This window comes from Gekko japonicus, unplaced genomic scaffold (assembly GCF_001447785.1).
Source record: "Gekko japonicus isolate JY-2015 unplaced genomic scaffold, Gekko_japonicus_V1.1 scaffold524, whole genome shotgun sequence".
Classification (NCBI taxonomy): Eukaryota; Metazoa; Chordata; class Lepidosauria; order Squamata; family Gekkonidae; genus Gekko; species Gekko japonicus.
This window is the reverse complement of record NW_015170906.1, coordinates 272,330-283,282: the sequence shown is the minus strand read 5'-3', so window position 1 is coordinate 283,282 and position 10,953 is coordinate 272,330. Positions and strand designations below refer to the sequence as shown.

Here is a 10,953-nt window from a genome sequence, read left to right as displayed (position 1 = left end):
TTAAACATGATCCATGACTTACCAGAATTGAACTGCACAAACGGTTTTTCTAATGCCAGAGCTTGAAGTCGGAACATATGAGCATCGAACCTAACTTATTGTTGGCCCTTTGTCTTTATCCTGAAATTCTCCTCACCCCCTGCCCAGTAGGTATGTGGGAGAAGTGTTGGAGGCCCGAGAATGACCAAGCCCCAAGCATCTCATTTTAAAACCAGAGCATCAGGTGCAATACATTTTGCTAGCATGAAATCATGAGGTTGAAACTCATCCTGTTTTTCTGGTGAGAATTGACTTCCCAAAAAGGCGGTGCTAGGGGTCATAGGACCTAAGCGGGTTCCTGCTGTGCAAGTTTTGCATCGTTTAACGTGTGTGTGATCTTGATACTTATGTGTTGCTTCACCATGGCTTCTGATCTCTGGTGGGTTCCGGATTGCTACAAGTCAAATCCTATTCCATTGTCTATTGGATGTCCCATCCTGTTGATGGTGTTTGACTGATTCTGTGTCATGCAGCTTGAGTTCCAGTGATACAGGCAGACTATAAATAATGCAAATAAATAAATATAGGAAAGTCATTTGGAATGGGGGAGCTGTAGTTAGGTGGGGAATTGGATGAGATTGAGCAAAGAAGCTGGCCAGAGCCAACCCATTTATGTGCAGCAGCCAGTAATAGCCTGAAGAATAAAGGCACTGCTTTTTAAGGTAATGGCCTTGTCCCAGCCCATGTCAAATGGGAACTGATAAAGCACAGACCTGCCGTCAAAATAAGTTATTTGGCCATATTCTTCCTTGGCTTTGTTAGTAAGTGTCTTGTACACTTACACATACTTTACCTTCCGATGATATTTTAAATAAAACTGAAGAGTTTTAACTGGACTTCAGTAAAGTATACAATAAGGATATTATTATGTATAATGTGAAGAGGAAATTTACTGAACCCCCCCCCCCAAGAATGGAAGTTACATCACAAATACTGTTATTTCCTCTTCTTGCATCAAAAACCCAAAAGCTATTCCTTCGCAATAACTGTCGATTTCTCTACCAGGTTAAGGCTTGTTTCAAATTCCTCTTTTTCAGTACCATTAAAAAAAATACAAAGCTGTCTTATAGAAAGTCAGACTGTTGGTCTAGCAAGGGCAGTCTTGTCTACTCTGACTGGCAGCGGCTCACCAGGGTCTCTTGGGTCAAGGCCTTTCACATCAGCCTCCCACCTGATCTTTTTATAACTGGAGATGCTGGGAACTAAACCTGGGACCTTCTGCATGCAAGACAGGTGGCTCTACCTCTAAGCCACAGCCCTACCATTAAGTTGGTCACGATTAAGACTGTTCGAAGCTTCTTCCTATGTGACCATACCTTACCTTTCAATGCACCCCCCCTGACAATCTGAAAAATAAACCAACTGTGCTTCCTGGAAGCATCCTTATACCAGCATACATCAGTTGCACCAAACGTATGCTCAATACATGTTGGTCACTTCACACATGACATTCCTTTCCACAGGCATGCAAGAAGCCCCTCTCCCAACTGTACGAAGTGGCCCTTATAAGCGGAGCAACACCTGTTCCCTCGTGCGCGTTACCATACTCAACTCGCTTCATTACTCAAACCAGGAAAGGCTTCTTATCAGGTGTCCGGCACCAAGAGCCTTGCAGAGATATCTGCATGTTATTAGTCCACAGAGAGGTTTTGCTCACCCACACACGTTGGTGGCACGAACAATCGCCAGAAAAAGAACTGGGAAGAAAAACAAGCTCAGTTATTTTCCAGTTTGCAGAAGCTTCACCACTGTGCGGCCGCTCAGAGATAACACAGTGGAAATCGAAGCAGAGTTACATCCTTTTGAAGGCACCGAGTTCAGTGGACTCAGAATGGGGTAACTCTGCTTGGGACGGCACTGTCAGAATCTGTTCCGCACATTTTACATATGGAAGACACACCAAGCCAGTCGCTTCAGTGGTGGACATTTTAGCCCAACTCCCCCCAGACCCAACTCACAGACATATCAATCCAGCTAACATTATATCACACACAGATTTTTCTCCCCCCATCCCCGTTACAGGAACAAGGCACACATTTCAGTTCTCTTTTTGGTTCAGAAATCTTTGTCCTCTACATCTCTTGTGTGATGAAAAATGCAGTTATCAAAACCGTGGGACCATAGTTCATTAAAGATTAGCCTGAGATTTGACATAGAGACACAGGATCCCTATCGCATACAGTCACATCGCTTTTATCTGTACAGAAAAGTGTCACTATCAGTGGGCACAAGCCTCCCTTCGCTTCACAGGCAGCAAAGAGACCTTTTCTTGAGCAACAGAAAAAGAGATTAGCAATCTAATCTGCCTGTTCAGCCTCCGGAAAGCTATTCATCCCTTTTGCTCCGGCTGACATTTCTCCTGCTCTATTCATTCAGCATTATTGCTTCTCCAAACTCTTTTTCACCACCTAGTTCCATACAGGAAGTTTTAACCAATTGTCTAATACCCTAAACAAGCACAGAAAGAAGAAAATAATTACACTGGTATAGTACAAGCACCTGTAAGAATTGGGAACGATTCCAGCCTTTCACTGAAGTGATGGAACACAGTTTTGGTGGTGGAATTCCAAGTGGGAGCAGGACATTTTTAGCACCAGATGCAAGTTAACCTAACAAGGAGTTAACTACATGCCTCTTTACGTTTTACTGGAAAACTTGGAAGTCTGAAATTAGCCTTGCTATTCCCACTGTTATTGACTGGTATGGATGAGCAGGGGTGTCAAACATAAGGCCCGGGGGCCGGAACCAGGGCTCTCATCCGGCCTGCGAGCAACTGGTATGGAGGGAAATGTAAGGTCCGGTGGTACTCCTTCCACCCCTGCCGCCAGCTCCTTCTGTCATGGCGCTCTTCAAGCAGATGCGGGCGAACATGGGGAAGCTGCTGAAAGGGATCAACAGGTATAACCCAGAGAACTTGGCCACCTTGGAATGCTATGTGGAGACCCAGGCCAAGGAGAACGCCTATGACCTGGAGGCCAACTTGGCCGTGTTGAAACTGTATCAGTTCAACCCTGCCTTTTTCCAAACCACGGTGACCGCCCAGATCCTGTTGAAAGCCTTGACCAACCTGCCCCACACTGACTTCACCCTCTGCAAGTGCATGATCGACCAGGCTCACCAAGAGGAGAGACCCATCTGTCAGATCTTATACCTGGGCGAGCTTCTGGAGACCCGCCACTTCCAAGCCTTCTGGCAAATGCTGGATGAGAACATGGATCTCCTGGACAGGATCACCGGATTTGAAGATTCCGTATGGAAATTTATTTGCCACATGGTGGGGATCATGTACCAGCACATCGACTGGTGGTTGCTGGCAAAGATGCTAGGGGATCTCACAGACAACCAGCTGAAGTCCTGGATGAGCAAGTATGGCTGGATGGAGCCGGAGCCAGGAACCATCTTCATCTGCATTGTGGAGAAGATAGACTTTGACAGCATCTCCAGTATCATGGCTTCTTCACAGTGAGGCGACTGCTTCCCTGCGTGACTTATATCCAGTCGGCCGAGTTTATTTCAGCCCTTCCTTTGTTACACAGCCAATAAATGTCTCCCATCCAGTCCCCCCCCCCAAAAGGAAATGTAAGGTCCCTTCTATGGTATCCCTTGGAAAAAAACTAGTCTTAGGTATTATTAAATACATTTACTGGGGCTTTTGTGGGTTCCTCAATAAATTAAATGCTTTCAATGCTAGGAATCAATAGCTTTTGTATTTTGAGTAAAAAAATAATATGGTTAATTGGTTTTGCCTGTGTCCTTTATATAGTTTATATCTTTGGTAACTGGCATTACATTTTATGGTACACATGGCCTGGCCTGACAAAGTGACATTTATGTCAGATCTGGCCCTCATAACAAATGAGTTTGACACCTTTGGATTAGAAGATCTCCGAGGCCCGTGTCCTACCAGTCCACTCAACCCAGTCGTAAGCCTTCCCCCCGCCTCAAGAACCCTTCTCCAATTTAAGAAGCTCTTCCACTGGAAGAACTATTTAATTCAGTTGAAGGTTTCAGACATTGTCGAGCACAGTGGTAGGATACAGGGCAGTGGTATCAACATGCATGGAATGGACTAGAGGTATATATAAACTGCTCCAAACCCAAAGCAAATTCAAGCAGCCAGCATAACACAGGGAAAGCTTCACACATTCCAGATGTGTGGTATGAGAAGTCCTACAATGTCAAACTGTAGATGGTTTCCTAGAAGGGGGAAGGGCGGGCCACAGGACAGGAATGATTCATCAGCACTGATGGAAGCGGAGGGTTCCATTCCGTTTATGAAGAGGGAAACTTAAAAGACGTGCTGTGGCTCAGTGGCAGAGCACCTACTTCGCATGTAGAAAGTCTGATGGTCAATCCCTGGCATCTAGCATGGAAAAGATCCAGTCCTAAGTGATGTGAAGGACTTCTGCCTGAGACCCCGCAGGGTTGCTGGTGTGCTAGAGTACACAAGCTTATTGAAGTAGAAAAAAAAAAGAGTCCATTAGCACCTTAAAGATTTGTGGTAGGGTTAGGTGCTGTCCTGAGTCACTGCTCATTTCTTCAGCATCACTTGGTGTCTGAAGAAGTGAGTCGTGACTCACAAAAGCTCATACCCTGCCACAAGTGTTGTTAGCCTTTAAGGTGCTACTGGACTCTTTTTTTCCTATGCCACAGACAGACTAACATGGCTACCCATCTTGTTCTCAGCGTACTGCCTGAAGTGGACTCAAAAGGGTATATGTCTGCTTAGGACGGCACTGTCAGAATAAGGTAACTTCGTGTGAAAGACTGAGAAGTTATTGATGGTGAACAAGCTTTGGTTGGCTATAGCTCTACAGGTATTTCTGGGTCCGAGCATCCCAAGGGGAGGAGGGTAGAACAAAGATAGAGTCCTGTCCAAGGGACCTGGGAATTAACTAGCATGCTTGCAGAGTTAGACAAATAACAGCTTGGGAGAACACTGAACAGCTTGGGAGAACACTGCACTCCATCACCCCCCAAAATTAATGCCACTCTATTACAGGAGACCGTCTTTTTATCATGCAGTTTACACTCCTGACAGGCAATGGAGTCCTGTGAACAAAAATTCTACTTTGTGAGCTACTGGCATTAAAGTTGTGAGCAGGTGATTTAGCTGCTGCATAAATTAGTTTGCACCAGAGCCATCCTTCCTGAGCTAAGACAAAAATGTGTGAGCCACAGGATAAAAAATTGTGAGCTAGCTCACACTAACTCAGCTTAGAGAGAACACTGCTGACAGGTATCTTTTAAGGATCTGCTCTTCCCACAAACTTTAGCAACACTTTTTTACATGTTGTTGTGCCGGTGCATTCTCTAGTGAGCCCAGCATGTTCCCAGCTGCACATAATATATGCCACCCTACCTACGGGAGCACTCCTGAAAAGGTTGGTCAAGACTTCATACCTTCTACATTTGTCATCAGAAAGGATTCGGACACTATCGAGAGATGCCATCTGGCTGCCTACAGAAAGAACAGCCTATCATGTGCAAGTCACGGCAGCAGATTTCACTTAAGACATATGCAACATGATTCATGCCAAACCACCGTAAACATGTTACAAGCCCTTCATTCATCCTTCAAACATCTCTTCTCAGTCACCCAGAGGCATTACGCTAATTGCTTAAAAAAGAAACTGAAGTGGAGAGCCCAATTTACCCATGGCATCTTAGCTATTCCACAAAAATCCTGGGATTAGAAGCCATGGCAAGGCTCAGACACTAGCTATCAAGCCACTATTGGAGGAAAGACGATGGGCATTCAGCAACTGCTGCTGCTGACCTCAAAACATAAGCCAAGCAGCCGGCCATGCACCAGTGCCCCATCTGTAAATGGGAGCAGGTCCGTATCACAGAATATTCCCAATCCACATGAAACTCCAGGTCGCAATAACTTCTTGTTTAAAGAAACTGTACCTGGCACTGTAAAGTCGTCTTGAGCAGTGGTTCCCAACCTTTCAGTGGGGTGACCCACAAGCAGTGTTCCCTCTAAGCTGAGTTAGTGTGAGCTAGCTCACAGTTTTTTAGCCTCCTGCTCACACATTTTTGTCTTAGTTCAGGAAAGATGGCTCCAGAGACAACTAATTTATGCAGCAGCCAAATTGCTTGCTCACAACTTTAATGCCAGTAGCTCACAAAGTAGAAATTCTGCTCATAAGACTCCACAGCTTAGAGGGAACATTGCCCACAAGTCCAAATTTATTAGGTATGGTGACCCACTTTAAAAAAAATGAACAGATCACAGACTAAACTGCAAAACCCAAGGGCCCGCTTTCACAGGCTCTGTAACCCACTGGTTGGCAAACATTGGTCTCCCACCATTTGAACTCGCAAGCCCATACCTGCAATTGCTGTAAAGCAGTCCCTGGACAGAAAATAAAAGAAACAATCCAACAAACATGTTCAGTTTGAGGTTCTTAGCTTTTATTTTTGAGGAGGGAGGGGGAAATCATTGTTATCTGTACATGCACACTTCATTGATCAACAATGATGTGCTGCTATGTGCTCTCAACAACAGGGGGCAGTAGTAACTTCAGAGTCGGTGCACAGAACATAGAACAGTCAGCTTTCCCAGACGCATTTGGAAACGAGGGAGGCTGAAAGGGGAGCAAGCTGCCGGTCACGCCAAACATTTTTCTTCTGCTGAGAAACACAAAATCGGCAGTAAAAACTAGTCTTTCAAATCAAACCCCAGGAGAAAGAAAAGTGTATCAGGATGTAAAAAGATCTTCTCTGCAGCCATAGTTAAAAAATATTTTTGCATGGTTATTGAAAACACAGTTGTTTGGATGACACAGGCTTGCTTGCCTCTTCAGTCATTCCCAATAATCTCAAAAGAAAAATCAATCTAACTCTTCCAAATAAATAAAGATTTTTTTTGGATAAATAATTTTTAAAAAATCATTAATATACAATTACAAGGACTTTTTTTTTGGTTTGCAGATAGTGGCAGCTTAAAACTTGTGTTTGTAATTGCCTGGAAGTCCTATGACCTTGTAATGAATTACTGGACCCAATTTCCAAATTTATTTTTCTTCTACACCAAAGTGACCCAAGTTTGATGCCAATTGGTCACTTACATGTATTGGGGGGGGCATTAGGACATCTGCCCAGTTGATTTGAAAGAGTGGGGGATTAAAGAACGACCTTTGAGGGAAGATACCTCTGACTCAAAGGAGAAAGACCTGGTTGCTAACTTCACAGCATTGAAGGGGCTCCCACATACACCCTTTATGATTGGAGAACCATTCAAGAAACAAAAGAGAGTTCTGTTGGAGAGTTCTGAGTAGCTTGCCAACTTCATTGAAAACTGCCAACCATACAATCCAACTTTGTCTGCCCAACCCTCTCCTCAGTAGTCCAGACACAACAGACAGTAGTTTTGCGGAAGGCCCATTTCCTTTTTCCCAGAGACCAAAATTCTGTAGCTGCCACATGAACAATCCTTGAACAAGGCTGCGTCTTCAGTTTCCATTCAGAGCTGCAAAAAAGCCTCCCGCTTTCTATAGCGCAAGAGAAAAAAACACACACACCCAAACGAGCAATGCAGTGCAAGCCTCTGATGATTGTCCCTTGTGTTTCAGGAGACAGGTGAGGGATAGTTGAGAACGCCTGTACGTATTTGTGCGGGGGGGGGGGACGACACACACACACACAAAAGGGAGAAGACGGGAGAGGTGTGAAAATCAAGCCACCGGGTGGGGCGGGGGAGGAAGCACCCACTTCCAGCCGCTCAGCAGCTGATGGCGCTGGGCTGCTGTTTGCTGACAAAGTCCGAAATGAAGTCAAACTCGTTCTGTCCCAGGAAAAGTTCCGGCAGCTCCTGAATCCGGTCCAACCCCAGTTCCATGACCAATGAGGTCAAAACCTCTTCGTCGACGAGATCCGTGTCCATAACGTTCAAGGTCAAAGCAGGGGAGGGCATATGCTGCATGCCAGGGTGCTGGCCGGGTCCCACCCTGTATTGCTGCGCACCTGTGCCCACGGGCCCGTTGCTCATGCCCATGAGAGGATGGCCCTGGTACTGGGTATTGAGTTTCTGCAAGTGCATGCTAGCCATAAGTTGCTGAGTGCCCACAGGTCCCATGTATTGCTGCTGCTGCTGGCTGGGATTGTTGAACATCATGGCGTTGGGCACCTGGTGATGCCCCATCTGTCCACTGATGCCTGGCCGTTGCCTACTGCCTGCGTCCAGGTTAGGGTTTCCATACTGCATCATCTGGTGGTTGGCGGGTATCGTCCTTAGCATGTGCTGTCCGTGCTGGGGAGGGCCCTGCAGCCCATTCACCCCCATCCGGTAGCCCTGCAGCCCGTTCACGCCGTGGCTCATCGACATCATCATGTGGTCCGCCATGGCAACCTGGGCACTGTAATACAAGAAGACAGGTTACAGGCAATGTAGGGACTGGTCGTCATGGTCTTTGACTGGACAATAAAGAAAGCCAGTATGTCAGTTGCCAGGCAAGAAGGTCTAAACAGCAACTCCTGATAGGGGACTGCAGATATTTGCATTTATTTATACCATGCTTTTCTCCCACTAGGGACCCAATGTAGTTTGCAACACTGTTCTGCCCTCCTCCATCGTATCTTCACCCAACAACAAACCTGCAAAGGTTAGGTTGAAAGTATGTGACTGGCCCAGGGTCACCCAGCAAGCTTCCATGGAAGACTGGGGATTTGAACTTGGGTCTCACTCAAACTCTAGTCCAGGACTCTAACAACTAGGCCAGACCAATGACCAGTCAGCCCTATTGAAGGGGTCTTCAAGAAATGCATTGAAAAAGGCTGGCTTTAAGGGGACAAAGACTGAGAGCAGCATCTACCATAGATGCATGCTATGAGTGTACTGAAATTGAAATAAAGGACAAAGAGTTCATTAACTGAGTGTGATTTAACAGCAACCCATGAGAGGCTTTGGGAGAGGGGTAAGGGAAGTCAAAATGGCATACAGCTGGAACAACCCCCAAGATGCCATCAGGGGCACCAAGGCTACCTGAGAAGGAAAGAGGGCACCCAACTCCAAAAGTGGCAGGAAGGGCTAGGTCATTCATGCTTGCAACCGGCCTCACAGAGCAAACAATGCTGCCCCCTAGTGCCTGGGAGGTTAAGACATGAGTCCAAAGGTTTGCTTCACCTCAATAAGCTTACATCATTATACATTTTATTAGACTTTAAAGTGCCACTGTACTCTGGTTTTATTCTGAATGAAAACTGGTTACTCAGAATTCGAGCCAGTGCCTGGAAGACACATCTTGATTTCACGAGTTGTGTTGGTAACTATTGTTTTCCTTAAAAAATCCGTCTGAAGGTGAATTGCAACCCTGCGGAGCTCCACGCAGAGAAAGTCTTTTTCAGCCGGCCCCTGCCAAACAAGGTGGCCGCTTGCAACAGCCGCAGCTCGGGCAGAGTCGCTGGAACGCCCCGCAGAATGCAAGCCTTTTGCGCCCGTCTTGCGTTCCCCCACCCCCAACCTTCCTCTCTCCCCCCCTCCCACTCCTTGCCGGCTCCAGGCAGCTCCCGCTCCGGCACATTCCGCCAGCACAAAGATCAGCACTTTAACAAAAGTTTAACCCTTTCGCGTCCCTGCCTCTCGAGCTCAGACAATGCAAGCGGATTCAACGCGGGCTGCAAATTGCGTGTGCGCGCTTGGCGGTGGGGAGACAGGCGGGCAGGCTGCCGGGGCTCCTTCCTTCCAACCCAGACCCGTAAAGCACAGCGGCCTCCGCTCCCCCACCACCACCTTAGCCACCCCCTCCACCGATGTCACGTCCCGCTCCGTGCCCCTCTCCCCAGATACATACCCCGAAGGCGGCGGCGATCCGAAGAGAAGCTCGCAACGCAACAAAAGCGGGCGGCAGGAGCGCGGACGCGTGTGGGTTTTGCGGCGTTCGCACCCCGCCTGCCTATAGATTCACCCGAGGAGCCCGCGTGCAACCCCGAACCCAACAACCTGGGTGCATCAATTCCCCCGGCCGCAAACTGCCTCCCCCGCCAGCGCTCCGCGCTCCACTGTGTATACAGCAAGTAGGTTAAACGCCGACTTTATATATGCAAAAGAGGGGCGTGCCCGAAGGCCCCACCCCCCGGCTTCTGATTGGCCCCCCTCCCGAACAGAACCTTTCCCTCCCCAATGGAGGCCGGCATGCGGAGCCCGCCTACCTGTTTTTGTCTCAGCGGCGGAGAAGGAGGGCTTGCGAGACAATGGCGGGAGCTCGGTGCAAATGCCCGGAGAGGCGGACGGCGTTTTCCGCGGCTGTTGCGGGCGCCTGTTTGCAAGCGAGCCGCAGGGCTGGTTGGAGCCGAGGCTGCTTCTGCCCTGGCGATTGGCGCAGGGAGGCTCTTGGCCAGCCGCGGTGCCCGCCCGGATGAGCTGCCCTCTCCGGACGCCGCGCTGGCCTTTTTTGCTGTGCAAATGGGATTGCGGAGCGCCTCCGAGGACGCTCCTGCTGGCGGGGCTCTTACGCCGTCTCTGCTTCCGCAGCCTGGCCAAGAGAGAGAGAGAGAGAGAGAGAGAGAGTGTCTTTTCCATCGCCACGCAGGAGGAGGAAGGACAGGGAACGTGGTTGTTGTTTTGGCTGGGAGCCACCGGGGCGCTTCTCGTGATTGCCGCACACCTTGCCCTGCACGTGTAAGACGGCATTGCTTGCACGTGGGCAAAGTTTGATCTTGTAAGGCTTTTCCCCGAGAAGGAGCTCCGAGGCTTTCCCTTCCCTTGTGGCAAACATCAACCTTGCGAGGTAGGCTTGACTCGGCAGGGACCTCACCAGGCCGCTCTGCCCCCGTTTTATCCTTGCAACGGCAACAACCTTGCGTGGTGGGGTTGGTCTCCACTCTCCAGGAAGCTTAAGAGGTTGCGCTCTCTCCCGTTTGTTTTTGCAACAACACCCCCGTGGAGGAGGCTAGGCGGAAAGAATGACT

The 10,953-nt window shown here is 48.3% G+C and overlaps 2 protein-coding genes across 2 annotated transcripts; one reads left to right on the top strand and one right to left on the bottom strand.

The window, feature by feature from the left end:
* The first annotated feature begins 2,848 nt into the window (after positions 1-2,848).
* On the top strand, positions 2,849-3,591 carry LOC107116675 (eukaryotic translation initiation factor 3 subunit K-like). The gene has a single exon (XM_015418644.1). It carries the CDS (start codon positions 2,879-2,881, stop codon positions 3,503-3,505), a length of 627 nt encoding a protein of 208 aa, XP_015274130.1. The 5' UTR covers positions 2,849-2,878; the 3' UTR covers positions 3,506-3,591.
* Positions 3,592-7,670: 4,079 nt separating this feature from the next.
* On the bottom strand, positions 7,671-10,035 carry LOC107116668 (cbp/p300-interacting transactivator 3). Its single transcript, XM_015418637.1, has 2 exons — positions 9,837-10,035; positions 7,671-8,402 (listed from the first exon to the last, which is right to left on the bottom strand). Exon 2 carries the CDS (start codon positions 8,387-8,389, stop codon positions 7,769-7,771), a length of 621 nt encoding a protein of 206 aa, XP_015274123.1. The 5' UTR covers positions 8,390-8,402; positions 9,837-10,035; the 3' UTR covers positions 7,671-7,768.
* Between the last annotated feature and the right edge of the window lie 918 nt (positions 10,036-10,953).